Here is a 16,631-nt window from a genome sequence, read left to right as displayed (position 1 = left end):
CTCAAGCTATAACCAACAAATAAATAAACATTTTAATAGGCTGTATATATCTACATACACACACATATTCTTCTTCTCAGAAGGTATTCAGAAAGAAGCTCCTAACGAACTAATATCTAAATCCTTGGACAAATGAACAAATAATTATAACAGTCAAATAATAATATGTTTCCCTCAGGTGGTCAGTAAGCTATCATTCACTATAGCGCAGCTGTCAATTAGTAGGACGGGTTAACAGGAGAATCATTTCATGCACAGCAAAACTGAGTTAGTGTTTAGACATGACTTTATTTAAAGTGTCTATGTGAACACATTATCACGTCAACAGAGTAATGACCTGAAACAAACAATCTTTATTAACTATTTTATATATTGATATATAGTACATTGTTAATCTATGATAGTTTATGCAGTACACCTACTAATATATTTAGAACAAAGCATCCATGTATAACTCTTAGAGACATGGAGGCATTTTATTGTTTATTATAATCATCTAGTGAAAGGGTACAAATCAATATACTGTATATAAGTTTAAACATATTATAACGCCTTTAACAAAACTTATATACTGTTCAACTGGTCATGAAAAGCTTTACAACAGTGGCACCTAGAGGACAAGAGACATAATGTGAGTCATTTCACAAATTCTAATACACATTGAACAGAAACAGAAAGAGAACATATAAGAAACTGTGATAACATTTCAGAAAGGACACATTAGTCAGTTAAACCTGTGGTTATTTTGCTTCGTGTTGTTTTCATGGGTCATCCTGGCTTGCTTGACAGAGAGGCGAGTGTAGTGGAAGGCACACTGTCCGTCACATCACGACTGGGCTGTCACCACCACCATCGACTCTGTGGCTGCACCAAACAAAAAAAAAAGCAGAACACCAGTTTTGTAGAGCAAAAATTCATTAGTTTAATGTAAAAAACTATATGAATTTGCAATATACTTATCCTAGAGTTTAAAAAAATAGAATGGACATTTGTTACATATCTGTATAGCCTTTATAACGTGCATTATTATGAAACCTTCTGTAATGTATACAAGCCACACTGGCCTCACCAACTCTGAGCATTTAAATGTAGCTGTCTGAGAATAATACAGTTCAAAACAGACAGCTGGGTTCGTAGTTGTGCTGCGTTTAACTGATTACCTTCTTAAATGTACTATTACATCACTGAGCAGCTTTTTACAGTCCAGATAGACACCTACAGCCAAATACAGTGTAGACTCTGATTTTGTTAAAGTGAACAGCAGTAAAGTGGTTGTCAATTTAGCCACATTTTGTTCAACACTCAAAATAACAAGGTGGTCTGTTCATTGCACCAGCCTTTCATAAAGCACTGATTAAGAGTGCTTAGGATGTGACAGCTTTCTAATTGAAAAGCCCTTTAATATAAACATTTAAGTCTTAGCTGAGGTAGACTCAGGTTTAGCCATCCTGAGAAAATGTCCATATCCACAGTCATTTTTGGAGAGGGGGCCTGTATCAACTCTGAAACCTTTAAGTTGTGGATGATTTTCTTTAGCTGAGTGTCTTTGTGTGTGGAAACACATCAGTCCATGTCTGCCCTTAACTGAGTGATGTAATTATTGTCATTAGTTACACCAGTGAGTTACAGGTCAGTGTTTCTGCTGTGACAAATGTTTACTGTGCTGCCATCAAGTGGTTGAAATCCTGAGGGATTTCTTTTTTTTTTTTTTTTTTTTTTTTCTGGCAAAAAAATAAAGAAAATCTGATTCCCCTATTTAGCATTTATAAGCAGTAGGTATTATAATAACATTATAATATAATTACAAGCCAATATAAAAGAAAATAAGTAAGCGTTTATTACTTTACATCAACAATTCTAACTTAACCTATGATGACATGCGTTACACTGTTTTATTGTATTGTAGGGCTGTCAATCGATTAAAATAATTAACTAATTAATCGCACATTTTGAAATGAATTAATCGAGATTAAAGGTTTATTTTCCCTCCAAAGACTAAAGCTTTTTATAGGGCACATTTAAACGTAAAATAAATCAATAAATAAATGAGTAGCTACTCAGAAATGGTGTATATTTCAATCGCCACTGTTTAATAGCTTCTCAAGAAAAAAACTACACAGAACTATGTAGTTTCAGAGAGAAAACTCAGGCTCATAAAGTGCAACTTGATTTCAAAATCAAGGCTCAACTTAGATAATCACCATCTTGTACGCGCCAAGATAAATGTATGATCTATGTTGTGCCTGAGAAAGTGTTAATAAAATAATACGCTTTCCATCGGATGTTTTGCATGAAGGTGACATTGTAATGAGGAACTGCTCCTGTGATAACTAAATTCGGCTTTGAAAACTGTGCATATTGCTTCTGTTTTCAAAATAGTTCCCCGGAGCAGCTTTTTAAGTTGAGATTTTCCGCCTAAAACTCCCTCCCTTGCGGTGGCGTTAATTGCAATTTATTTCAGCGCGTTAACTATTTTGAAATTAATCGCAATGATTAACGCGTTAACTTTTACAGCCCTATTATATTGCCATTCAATTTCTCTGCACACACCAGCAACCAGTTGTTTTTAATTACAGTGATGTAATTACACTCATACATTATTAAACATAAATGGCTGCTTACAACTATATTAAAATGTTTCATAAACTAATTATTAAATGTTTATATGCTGCTTATGAATGTTTAAAGGGAGACTGAAAGTCAAATAAGTGGATCTGAGGACAAACCTTCCACACCCTACCCTCCTTATCTTAGTCAATTATTGTGTCTAATACAAGCTGTAACATTGGGTCTAATAAATCTCTAAGCCATCAAAACAGAGTTAAAGGTACATTATGTAAATTTAATCAAGATACATCTAATTACTATTACATCTAATAATTGAATCTGATTACACATGAATAAGTGTAATTTCATAAACTTCATGTACAGGTATTTCTTATTTGACATTATTATATTGTTGGTTAAATTTGAATGGTCCACTTTTCAGTGGCTTGTTTGTGTTAATTGGAGAGCTGTGTGCTGATGAATCAAGATAATCTGGCCATTTCTGTTATTCCCACTTATACACAAAGTCCCAAACAATTCTTAATTGATTGTTAAACATTCCTGTAATAATTCCCTTTCCTTAGATTTGACAAAACAATGGGGATATTTATTATGTAACATTAAAGGTAATGCTAAAATAGACATGGGCTGATCAAAAACTGTTGAGTGGGAGCTAGTGTGTTCTTACTTTGTCCCTCCACCAGTGACACTGCCTCCTTGTCCTCATGTGTTAAATCCACCACTCCCTCACTGACCAGCTCCCCTGTCAAAGCAGCAGGTGGCACCACCTCCACTCCAGCTGAAGGAGCAGCGTGGCAGGAGTGGCAGTGCTTTGCCTCGTGTACTGGAGCCTCTGATGTAGATTCTGGTTCAGCAGCTGTAAGGACTTCCAGATCTGATCCAGTGGAGGCTGCTGCCAGCTGAGTCGTGTCCACAACTGCTGCAGCTTCACTGTGTGTTGACACAACTTCAGCTGTCTCCTCTGCTGAGGCTTCATCTGCTCCTTCCCCCACTGATGTGTCAACTGCAGGTGTCATCTCATCTGGAGTCGTCTCATTCTCTGGAGCAGCTTCAGCATTGGTGGTGGCCTCCTGTGCAGGTGTTACTTCCTCAGCTGTGTCTTCGGGTGAGGCTTCTGTTGAAGAGACAGCTTCCTCAGGAGCAGCATCAGGGACCGGTACCTGGTCCTCAGCTGTAACTTCTCCCACCTCTTCCACTGTGGGTGTTGAAGCTGTAGCTTCCACAGGAAGAGATGCTGCTGCTTCCTCCTCTTCTTCTGCAGCTGCAGCTGGAGCAGATGTCTCCTCTACTATCACATCTTCAGCAGATGGAGTTTCTACAACTTCTGCATCAGCCACTTCCTTAACGGCATCAGCCTCTGCAGACTTCAGGTCCTCCTCACTCACTGCAACAGCTGCCTCTTCGGCTGCTTCCTTAGCTACCACCTCTGTGGTCGCTTCCAGGATTCCTGCCTCTGCCGTCTCCAGTGTGGAGTCCAAACCTTTCCCGTCTTCCTCTATTTGTCGGACAGCTTCCACCAGACTTGTCTCACCAACAGAAGCTGCTGCGATCTCAACTGTTGAACCAGCCAAGATCTTCACAGCTGTGAGCAGATCTGGCATAGACTCTGAAGTGAGGAAGGATAGGAAGTAATGGCTGAGAAAGATATTTCTTATTCCAATATTCAGTATGCAGTAAATTACTTTAATATCAAGATCAAAATATGATATCTTGAGTAAACTTGAGCCTGCTGTATGATGTAAATCTGTACTGTATTAGTATTGTATTTTTATATTCAACATGCTGTGTGATATCTCATCTGAGGAGGTAAAAACCATCCTGTGCCATGAATCAAATTCTATCTGATAAACACAGTGCATTAGTTTCTTTGTGATATACTCTGCTGTTTTGTATAAATTCCACTTACCTTGACCATATGCCTATTAATGGATGGTCTACAGCCACCACAGGCTCAGGAAATGCTCTACAGGAGACTACCTGCCCAGTTCATGCTCCTCCTTTTAGAAAAAGTGTCCTGAGACAGAAAGTATATCTGGTGAGCACTCTTAACACTTTTAATAGAACTGGGTTGATAGCACTAAATATCAATATAGAAGCTTCTAATATGGCTTTACTGATATGGAATAACCCTGGATGTATTTAATGGTGATCGCCTCACAGATTTTAGTTACATGGCATTTATGTATTGCTCGACAGTAACCAGAGAGTCAGAGGTGTAATTTGCCACTCAAGTGTCCCATGATGTTCCTGTCTGTGTCCACCAGGACACCGTAAAAATGAGCACTGTAATCTTGGATTAGTCTTATCCTGTCTGTGAGGCAGATTTAAACTGCACTACTCACTATGTAAATAAAAGGTTGATACTAATCTATGATTTAACAATAAAATCTAGGGTGAATTTAAAAGGTAAAGAAAAAATAAATGTTCAAGCTGTAGAAACTTGTAAGCATGTGAGGGTTCTTGGATTTTTTTTTTTTTTTGCTTGTTGAGCAGAAGCTGCTTTCTGAATGATGCCTGCAGCTCTTTCCTGCCTGTTGTACAAGATTATGAATATATTTATGCAGATAAGTATATCGCAGGCACTTTGAAGGTAGGTCGATTTGTGCCTCTCACTTAAATGTATGTCTTTTATTGTCGCATATGAAAAGCATTATTCTGTGATTGCTTATGGATTACTTTGATCTCAGCAAACTTTCCTCTCAATTTATAATCTTTTGAGAAATGCCTGTGATAAAGGACTATACAAACTGATTCATTAGAAATTATATGAGCATAGTGCGGTGTAACATGCAGAAAATTAAAAGTAAAATCTTTGTCATTCAATCTTCCACTTGAATTCACAGGAGCATGAACATGACACAGGGATTCTTCAGGAGGGGAAGGATTTCTACAGAAGAGGGTGTTTCTATATCTACAGTCTAATTATTACAATATTTACTGTGCCACATTCTTCACATACTTTGTTCAGAGCAACAAGCAAAAGCATCTATAAGTGTTGAAGTTAAAGATACTGATTCTGATCCCATTTTGGACAAAGCCTCCCAAAGTTTTGATAAATGCAAACAATATTCATACGATAAAAAAAATTAAAAATGTCAATTATACATACTTTCACCACACAAGAATAGAAATGCAATATTGAACCAAAAAACTTTCTCTTTATTGAAACACTTCAAACTTACTTATCAATCACTAACTGTATTAATCATAATGACAACTTTCAATGCTCAGTCATAGAAGTGAATCAGATTTCTTTTCTGTATTGTTCCCTGAAAGATTAGTTTCACAGTTAAAGAGACAAGATGGAGAAAATGGCTTTCTGAGAAAAGGCTGAAAAAGATATTGTAGATACATGGGTGAGTTATATAAAGTGAGTGAAGGCTGGTGTTGATAACTAATAATGGTAATAACGGAAATAAAAGTATCTGAAAGTATGGGACAAAAATGTAAATTTCTAAAAACGACAGAAGAAGAAAATCCCATTTGACAACACCAGACAAGAGTTTCAGCCTAGAAAAGGAACTACTTGGTTTTTGGTCACACTTCACAGTAAGACAGAGGAAAATGAAGCAGACTAACCTCATGTTTCATCTCCCTACTGTTTGCATAATAATCCTAACCTAAGCAAAGATTCATGGGACATAGCTGGAAGTAAGAATTTGCTGAGCAGAGGAAGACCAAGTGTAAAGGATGCCAAAAGAAACAAGACCAACGGTGTCTTGAATGGACTGCATCCATTCACCCTGCTGACATCTTTAGATACGTAAAGGAACAAGATGCAGGACCATGTCCTGTTTTTAAGGGCACTTCAAATATGCCAAATCTTATGGTTTGGCTCTGAAAGCTGTGGTGAGGTAAAGGGAAGAAAGGCACCTGAAAACTGGACTGATGAACCCTTAACTGGTATCCACTAACAAAGTGGAAGTGAAAACTAAATGCCGTTTTCCCCCTTCACTAAAATAAGGGTTCATGAGTCCTTTTTTCCTGGGCCCAGAGAGGTGGGACACAGCACAACTAACTCCTAGCCCTCCACAGCTTTAAGCAGCCACCTCTGCAGCAGGGGCAACCTCAGCCTCAGGGGCCACAGGCGCAGTCTCTGCCTCAGCAGGGGGAGCAGGAGGGACTTCATCTACTTCAGCCGTACCAGCGCTCTCTGCTGCGGGGGCCTCTGCCGGCGTCTCCTCTGCGACAGCGACTTCCACGATAACAGGAGCAGCTTCCTCTACCGCTGCAGCTTCCTCTGTGACTACTGGCTCCGCCTGAGCCTCAGTAACGATGACCTCAGAGGCTTCTTCAGACACGGCCTCGACGACAGGTTCAGCAGCCGTCTCTGCTACTGCAGAAGCAGGGACCAGCTCAGTGACGACCTCGATGGCTGACACCGCCTCCTCCACTGGGGCGGGTTCAGCTGCCACTGGTGCTGCCTCAGCTGAAGAGGCTGCAGATAAAGAAGTTGTGAACAGAAATACGTGAATGCAACCTTCTTTGACAGACCTATCCATGACTTGTTATTTGCATAATAAAAATAACAGATAGTGCTAGAACCTTAGATTTCTAAGCCTGTTTTTTATTTGGGCCCAAATTAACTTTCCACGGAAAGGTGTTGACGTGATGAGGCAAACATATCCTTGGTGAGCGCTAGGTGAAGACGTCTAACTGTTCTTCCAACCCCTTCAACTATTTCTGATGATCTCAAGTAAACTTGGACACATCATGTCACTGGAAATCCAAAGGAAAGGGACAGAATCTGAAACTATGGCCACGAGCTGCCTTCCATAATCCAGCTGGCCAATAAAAACTTTTTTAGACCTTTAAAAAAAAAAGGTCAGATTTGAACTATTTGACCTCAAATTCCCATCCGCTGGTAACATACAGATGAAGGTCAAGAGCTTAGGTCTTAAAGGTCTAAAAGGTCAAGCAGCTGCTGTTAAAACTGTCAACATAATATGAGTAAAGAGAAGGATAATCCTTAATCCTAACATCACCGTCATCAGGGGGACAGAAATAACTGCTGACCTCACTGGTTACTGGCTAGTTGGTCTCTAGCTAAAGGAAATTCTGTTTTGGTTTATACAGATCGAGAAGATCCTTAAAAAAAGAAAAAGTGATGGAAAATTGTACTCCCTATTATTTTCCCGATAATGAAAAAAAAGTGCAATCATTCAATAAATACAGAGTGCTGTATAATGTGACAGCAGAGTTACTAAACAGTGGCACAAAAATAAGCCCTCTGGGGCTAAAGTTTAATGGCGGAAACATCAAATCTGAGCTAAAAGCTGAGCTACAGTGAAGCTTCACAGGGTCATAGCTAAGTTGAAATGTGCAATTACTTAGAAAAATAAGGGAAGCAGGTGTGATGTTTTAAAAAATATGTTGATAGGAGCCTGAAAGTGTAGCTGAAAATAAAAAGACTCGGTTACATTGGTCATACTTTTTAGAAATAATACATTTTAGAAAACCCCAAACCCACAGTACAAAAAAGGTTGTGCCTCAAAAAGTTTAATATTTCTGTCTCCTTTATTGATTTTATTTTTCCTCACAGCGAACAGTGTTAATGTTGTTGTCTAGTCATTTCAAATATTAGCTCTAGTACCTGAAAAATGATTTGCTCAGCTGATGAACGGTATCAGTACTAAAGACAGATCCAATGCGGATGTTATATATTGAGGTAAATAAGTTAAATACACTGAGACATAAAAACACCCTTTTAAAAGGGCACACTTGTAAGGAAATAAATAAATGCTTGGCTCAGTATGGCAGCCCATTAGAAGTAACATCTAACATTTTCACAAGCTCTGCTATTATCTTCCACCTGGTATAACCAACTGATTTAAAGCAAAGTTTATTGCACTGAAAGAGTGAAACATGAGACTGACGGGCTCCACTGTGACCACGAAGCAAGTCTGCCAGTGCCTCTAAGAGAGCATGTAATCCTCCTGCACAGCTGCTCAACACATGGCTCTGTGGCGCAATGGATAGCGCATTGGACTTCTAGTTAAGCTCTGGAGAAGTGATTCAAAGGTTGTGGGTTCGAGTCCCACCAGAGTCGCACTTTTGAAATAGCAACACTTACACATGAACTAAATCCATATATGTTAGCATGAGAGGTATTTGTCCAGTTTCCACTGTAGGATCATCTAAGATAAGAATGATCTCGTCCTTAAATAAAGATCAGTGTTACAGCAGAAAAACAACTGAGACACAGTCAGGGTGGGAAAGGAAGAGCCACAGCATATGAAGCATTACTTGATTAAATAGCAATGTATGTGATTGATATGACTTCTAGTTGTTCATATGTATTTGATTCAACACAGATATGTGATGTAATACCAGACACTACAGGACAACACATCTCTAAAAATGTGACTAAACTTTTGCCTACAGTTATGACCACAATCTTGTTTCCACCAGTGAGCTTCAACTACTAATTCTGTCTTTACTACACTGAAGTTTAACGTCCATTTAGACTCATTATGACAACACGTTTTCTTTAATCTCACATGGAAACGGTCAGTTCCCACATCAGAACATTAACGTGTCTTTTTTAACAACTACCAAAACAAATCGAACGTTCCACCTTATTGTTTTACTTAAGAACACTAAATCTCTCTGTAATAAAACTTTGTGATGAGTACCCAGATAATGTGTCAGGAAATATGAACCTTGACCACAATCACTTTAATTACCGTCACTTTGTGCATCAAGATGTTTCTGTGATTTTGTTTCCTTGAGATTTTTGCTCAGTTACATAATACGATTAGTGGCCAGTTTAAAGACCAAATTTCCAACGCTGTACGGGGCAGAGCTTTAGACTCTATTTGTGAGCAAAAACAACACTTCCAGGCTGCATGTTCACAACTGAACCAGTGACAGTGGCTGCTTATCCCCATTACAGGCTGGTTAACTGCTCTGGGCGCAGAGCCACGATCTCTCCAGGCCCAAACTGGCTGAATAGACAAATAATTTGCAGACAGAAATCAAAACAGACAGGCAGATAAAGCTATTGAGAGTGATCAGTCTACCATGCTTGATATTTGGGTGGTAAAGCCAGATCCAACTCAGAAATACAGCAAGATCTTCTGCTTTCTCTTTTTCTGTTTTATCTGTCTCAAATGAAACAGCTACAGAGGCTGTCCTTTACCTCATCTGTAAACTCTGAACTGTTTTATTTGAACCATGTTAATCACAGAGATGGCTCTGAGATTAAAACCTGCCTTTGGCTCAGATTCAAAAATATTAGATGTCATTAGTACTAATCAATCCTTCATGAAAAGTCTCAACAAAACATGAATATTCTTGCGCAGATCAGTCATTTTTATGTTGACTTTCAGCCACACCAGCAGTCCCAGGTCTGTCCACCACTTTGATCCAGAAAGTCAAAATATCTATCTATCTATAATCAGATGGATTGTCATGATGATATTTCTGGTTAAGACACTTGCTGTCTTCAGAGGATGAATTGTAAGCACTTTTTAGTGGTCCCTAAACTGTTCATCTAGCGCATCATCAAGTCAAAAGAATTGTCTAGTACTTTGGTTTATCACCGAAACTAATGTACTTTGTGCTTGATGCTAATTAGCAAATGTTAATTGAAAACATTATACCTGCTAAACATTAGCAGTTAGCTCACAGCCTCACTAGCATGGCTGTAGACTTGTAGTCTTGTATAATTCTAAATATTCTGTGTCTGTAATTCATTTCATTGCAGACGTGGCAGTCTGATATTCTAATGAGGTAATTTGTTTTTTGGGACTTCCATACTAACTAGAGTTTTAGACAGAGAGAGAGAGAGAGAGCCCATACACAAATACATGTACATATATAGAATTTTCATATATGTACATATAAAATACAAGCACTGTGTAAAAATTATACATGAAACCTATTAGAAACTGGAATAATTTCATATATGGACATATTCTAAATTTTACTATGGGTATTTCATATATGTTATAAATGTATATCTTCATATATCCAGAGGATGTATAAATGTGATATAGGTGACATACAGTATATGGCAACATAACTGTGTGTGTGTGTGTGTGTGTGTGTGTGTGTGTGTGTGTGTGTGTGTGTGTGTGTGAGCAACTGACCCTTTGCTGGGGAGCCCATGTTGGCCAATCTGTCCTCATAGCGCTCACTGTCGCCGTTGACCGTCTTGTAAGCCTGAGAGAAGGAGGCAGATATGCGTCCATTACATTCCATCACACATCAAATGATAACGGTGTAAAACCGAGAGTGTATTACAAAACGCCACCTAAACACTGACATTCTGGCTATCATGAACCAGCACAGCTGATACTGTGATTTGCCAAGAGCCTGACAGTAAACAGGGAGCAATCTGTCCAGACAATGCTGCATGTGGCAGAGTTTGTCTGAAAACACAAAGACATTTCTCTGTGCCTTTCAGTGTCTGAGCTGTGGTGATGTCTGCTCCACACACTGCAGTCTGCAGCTGCATGTTAACTGGCTTTCAGCTTACAACAGTAAACTAGTATCAAAGTGCTAAATCCACAGAGAAATGCATGCAGCCTGTATTCAGAGACTGAGCCTTAAACCAGTCGTCAGGACTTCTGTAACTTTGTGATGTCACAACAAGGCAGTCACCAACTTCAGCCATGCCCCAAGCCCTGCCCATCCAGACCCACCATTCAGCCTTGGCTAATTTGGTTTCTCTGAGTGCTCACATGAAATCTCTATTTTTATTCAATCACTCAGAAGGGCAGGGAAGGTGAGAGCCACACTGACTTGTTGTTACTAGAGCTCCAGAGAGAGGCCTGAGAGACGAGATCTAAAACTACATTAAGATGGTTTTTGGTAAGATAAATATATCTTCTTATGGATATCAAAACTTCAAAAAAACACTGGAAAAGTGTAAAATATGGGACCTTTAAAGTATTTCGTACACGTGAAAACACCCACCCCTGATACTTGTATTTGGGTGGAACTTTACTTCATAGAAATTATAGTAGAGCGACACGAGTGTAAAATATCAACACTTACAGGTCACAACTACAAATCTTAAATTTTTGATGCTCACATAGACGACTGCAGCAGTGAGACCTCCGCCACACAGAAGGAAGTACGTCATGTTGGTGGAGCCACCAGGAACCCCAAAGGCCATGTGTCGCACTGGAGCAGCTGAGAGACACAGGAGAGCAGAGTTACAGGGTTAGCAGGGCAATAAACATGGAAGGTGACCTTTAGTAAAGAGATTTAAATTTACTCATACATACAATATTTCAAACAGATCGTAATCCCTGAGCGGCCACAGAGCATTTGTATTGTATGATAAATGAAAAATAAAAATCAACCTCACAGAAAAACTATTTGACAATTTAGTGGTGTTTCATTTGGGAAAGTGTCAGTCCATGTTGACGTATGACTTGACACAAAGACCAGTGCATTCTGACAGTGTCAACATGTCTGTTAATCCAGTTACACAATGAAGCTCTGGACATTTGTAGCAGAGGAGATGGAAAGATTTAGCTGCAGCCAAGCTAAACACTGAATTCTCCCTTAAATTTAATCCCCAGTAGCACACACACAAACACTGAAACACTTCCTGCTTCACAACAAACAAACAATTTCAAACATAACTTGTGGACTTGAATTCATTTGAACTGGTCTTAAAACACATATGTCAGGACTAATAGGGGATCTGTTAAAGGCTTCTTAATAGGCTGTTGTTACTGTGGTTGATCGGGGAGCGGCTTGAACGTCCTGTAAAAAGATTTACTGGTGTTTAGGGGATTGCTAGTGGTGCATGCAGAGGAGGCCATAAATAAATCCACCCATCATCCCAAACACTGCCTCGGCCTAATCTCTTCCTACCTAGATTTCTCTTACACACACACACACACACACACGAAAGAGCACATGAACACAACATATGATATCCTTAGCATGACTTACACCCTCTGTGTGCGCATGTGCACGTGGTTAACTAAGCAAGCCGAGCAGGCCACCTGCAGCAGCGAGAGTACACAATGTACGAAACAACCCGCCCCTTTTCGTTCTTGCCATGTTTCATACATGTGTTCAGGTAAACTACAACTCACCCTGTGACTTCTCCAGTCACAACTTGTATGTATATGTAGACCTGAATGATCGTTCACCTGTTGCATTCACAAGACTTTTAACCGGTCGCTGAATTTCAGAATATTTTAACTGGTTTCTTCAGGTAATGGTTAAGCACCAGGAACACTAACAAATCAAGTGACATCAGTGGCCTTGATAACGACCTCACAGAGGCCAAATACCTGGATCTGTTCACCAGTCAGACCTGAAGACGCCTCTTCAAGTATCCACAACCAAGTCCAGTTTTCTTCCATTCTTGTATCAAACAACAATGTGTTTGACCTAGTGATGAACGTGCAGAGAATAATCACCTAAGCCTGCAGCTCCCCTTGGCTTCACTGAGCTTTATAGTGAGTTTTAGCTCATTGTTTAGTCGCCCAACCCCCAACTTTACTGTTTTGGTTCACTGTCACCACTCTCTTAGTGTTGTTTTCGGCTGTAGCAGGCAACTAAAGAGCTCTAAATGACTATTGTAAACCACCAGCTCAGCCCCAACAGTTTTAGGTATTCAGAGTTATAAAGAAATACTAATGACCAACTTTTTTTTTGGAAAAAGTTAATTTGATGTTATTATTTATTTCTAACATTTAGGTGAACACTCGTATTCATTACCTTTGGACAGAGCCACCATAGCTACTTCCCCCTATTTCCAGTCTTTGTGCTAAGCTAAGCTAGCATCTGCTAAGAACATTTTCAGTGTATTACCACTAAATTACAAGTGATCCATTAATAAAACTTGGTGAGCAAAACAGAGCTGAGCATCGTCCTGTCATGGACGCCTCGCCAATGTAGCAGTAAGCCCTCTCCCTCCTCCTCTAATACCCATGACACAGCAGCAGCATGCAGGGACAAGGCCAAGTACAGGTTATTTATACAGGTAATCAGTTAATCCCTGCAGTGAGGTTCAAGCCTGTAAAAATGGACACGCATGTCATGCAACAAAGGACAAAGATGGGCAGCAGTGACACATGTGGACATGCATGATGGGTGAACGTGCACTCTCCTCTGCCTCTGTCTGACAGCTTCCATGTGCTCAGTGAGACAGAATGACAGGGGACAATAAGGAGACTTGCAGGACAACCAGAACAGGAATGGTGTAGCCCTGCTGCATGTAAGTGCTGCCTGCAGGCTGTTGCGCTCTGTGCTGCGTAATTACAGAGCAGTAGCCAACAGCATCCACCTCCGCTTTCTTTCCTATACTCACCCATTAGCTGCAAAGTAACGGGCAGATTTCATGATCTACTCTGACAGACGCAAAAAAGCTTCTATCACGTCCAACTGTAGTCTCCCAGGTCGTATTCAGGGTTTGCAGCATCAGTCAGGACTTTGCCACAAGTTTTTAAAACAGGAAATTAAAGCAGCAGCTTTCCCTCAGGCTGAATTCCACATGCTCAGTTCACAAAGTAAAGAATGATCTGGGCAGGAACGCGTGAAAAGAGAAAGCTTCCTGAAAATACAAGTGATCAAGTCTGAAATCCCTCTCTGCTTACATGCAAACCCTCCAAAGTGAGGTTTAAAACATAGATGTTAGTGTAAAGAGGCATTGTATAATTTACTTATTGTGCAAATAACATTTTTAAAACAAGTCACACACTTGGGAAGACTGAAACTTGAGTGAAGAATAACTGATTTCCATGTGGCCCTGCTCATTGAAAAGAGTGCTGGGACAGTGTGTTACCCTGACATGAAGATTTCTTTTTACAAACACTTTGTGCTAGAAACTTAACAACTTGCATTTAAAAAGAAGTAAACTTCACGTAGTATATTAAAAAAAAAACGAAATTCAAAGGTATTTTAGTTGTTCTGTGATGCGCTTTTTCATGACCAGTGCGTGAGAACTGTCTGTTCCCACAGCAGGATACGCCTCCCTGTACCAGCCTGACTGCTGCAGCTCCACGGTGCACCGCGGAAAAACCCACCAATATACCTGTTTCTGCCACTTTCACACACTTTCACATGACCAACAAGATGTAAACACTTACTGCTGCGAAAACCATCCTTTAAAAAAACAAAAAAAATCACTTGAGAGTTATACCTGCCAGATTTTAGACAGTAAGACAGTCGAATGGAAAACGTTTCACTAATTCCCATAAAATCCGCGGTGGTTTAATTGCACCGCTCAACTTCACTCACATTCACGCATTCATTGAAAAGTCTCACTGAACAGCCCGACTCACCATATCTGGGTATGGGTTTGAAAGCCCTCCGTGCCAGCGGCCCGACCCTCTGCCATGCCCGTCTGCAGAACATCTTTCCTCGGTAATCGGTGGCAGGTCCACGGGTGCGTGTGTGTGTGTGTCTGCGTGTCCGTGTGTTCCCAGCAGGTTTTGAGGATACACGGGGAGGTGCGCTCAGTTGATGTCCACGGCGCCTCCTCTTCGGGACAGATCAGCTCACCACTGCGACATCTACAGGCGATGAGGCAAAATAACAGCACCCGTTCACAGGCAACCAGCTTTCCAGCAACATTTCCCTGGGAATCTGAAGCTGCTTCATTTACTGTGGATTATTTTTTTAGCAGAAGTTGTCGCACTGCATTTATTTGTGTCATTATAGTAACACTCTCTAACGCCTGTATTTGGCCTCTTTTGAGGTAGATTTTGACCTGTTGAATGTGGCCCTTTTGCAGTTTTTCAATAAGCTGTATAATCCATTAATCATTCACAGAAATCACTCCTCGGAATGAGATGACATCATGTTGACTCTGCTGTGGCTGTGAGGAGGATCAGACATCCCCGGTTCCAAGTGGATTACACTCTCGTTTGGTAGTGTGGAAAGAGACAGTGAACTGTGGTTGCATAATACACTCTGTGCCAGAGTGCTATTGTGGGCCTGCATTGTCATCAATAAAAAACAAACAAACAAACACAAAAAAAAAAAAACAAAGTGAACCCCACAATATGCTGAGTTGGTTTGACCAAGTGCTGGGTTTTACCCATAGACAATCTGTGGTTTTACCATTTAATCATTTAGCCCAGAATGCTTTATTTGTTTATTTGACCCAACCTGGTGAATAAAATAAATACTGTTACAACCCATACACTGGGTTATTTCCTGTCTCACTGCCTTGATACTTTTATATTTAATAATGATGATAATAATAATAATAATAATAATAAGAGTATATTGTATAACAATTAGCATTGTTGTGTTCTTCACAATAATTTCCCATAATCATGTAAAATATACAAAAAGAAGCAACTGTGAATGTGTATTTAATTATATTTTACATTTTTTCTGCTAAACTTAGTTGTTATGCATGAATCCAAATCAAGTTTTATTTATATAGTGCCAAATCACAAGAGGTCAAGACCTTCTCTATAAAGTATAGGAAAGAAGGAGACCCAACAATTCCCACCGAGAGCACTTGGCGACAGCGGCAAGGAAAAACTTCCTTTAAGAGGCAGAAGCCTCAGGCACAACCGTGCTCAGGGTGGGCGGCCATCTGCCTCGATCGGTTGGGTTTGAGAGAGAGAGGGAGAGAGAGAGAGATAGACGGAGCGAGAGGGGGACAGAGAGAGACAGACAGAGAGAGAGAGATGCACTAATAGTAGTAACAGTAATAAGCAGTAACAGCAGCAGTGATCATGTTAACGATAATACTGCTACTGATATAAAGACAGTATGAATGATAGTTGATAACAGTGACAATCATTCAGCAACAGGTGTCGAGCAGGATCGTGGAGGCAGTTGCAATTGGAGATTCTAACTCTGCAGCTCGGGGCAGAAGGACCTGTAGAGAACAACAGGGGGAGAGAAAGAAAGAAAGAGAGAGAGGAGGGGTTGGGGGGTGGGGGGTGGGTCACATGGAGACGGAGAAGGGGGAGGAGCACACAGCTTGGGTGCCCATGTGCATGAGAGATAAACAGGCAGTTAGAATGATACAGTAAATTCAGTAAATTCAGAAAGTTCACAGTAATTTCGTCAGCAGAAGAACCTGGGCTATACTGTGTCTATACTGGGTATGATTGATTTATTAAGAC

General features: G+C 40.1%; 1 protein-coding gene and 1 non-coding gene across 2 annotated transcripts; one reads left to right on the top strand and one right to left on the bottom strand.

Moving 5' to 3' along the window:
• Window positions 1-268: 268 nt before the first annotated feature.
• Window positions 269-15,125, bottom strand: mgarpb (mitochondria localized glutamic acid rich protein b). Its single transcript, XM_071505710.1, has 6 exons — window positions 14,826-15,125; window positions 11,609-11,709; window positions 10,662-10,734; window positions 6,713-7,006; window positions 3,236-4,174; window positions 269-864 (listed from the first exon to the last, which is right to left on the bottom strand). Exons 1-6 carry the CDS (start codon window positions 14,896-14,898, stop codon window positions 827-829), a joined length of 1,518 nt encoding a protein of 505 aa, XP_071361811.1. The 5' UTR covers window positions 14,899-15,125; the 3' UTR covers window positions 269-826.
• Window positions 8,526-8,617, top strand: trnar-ucu (transfer RNA arginine (anticodon UCU)). Its single transcript is given in 2 exon segments — window positions 8,526-8,562; window positions 8,582-8,617. It is a non-coding gene; the product is annotated as a tRNA-Arg (tRNA).
• Window positions 15,126-16,631: the final 1,506 nt, after the last annotated feature.

This window comes from Trachinotus anak, unplaced genomic scaffold (genome assembly GCF_046630095.1).
Source record: "Trachinotus anak isolate AG129_WGS33_773 ecotype Australia unplaced genomic scaffold, CSIRO_AGI_Tana_v1 ptg000019l, whole genome shotgun sequence".
NCBI classification, from domain to species: Eukaryota; Metazoa; Chordata; class Actinopteri; order Carangiformes; family Carangidae; genus Trachinotus; species Trachinotus anak.
Note: the sequence above shows the minus strand (reverse complement) of the source record. Positions and strands in the feature narration are given on the sequence as shown.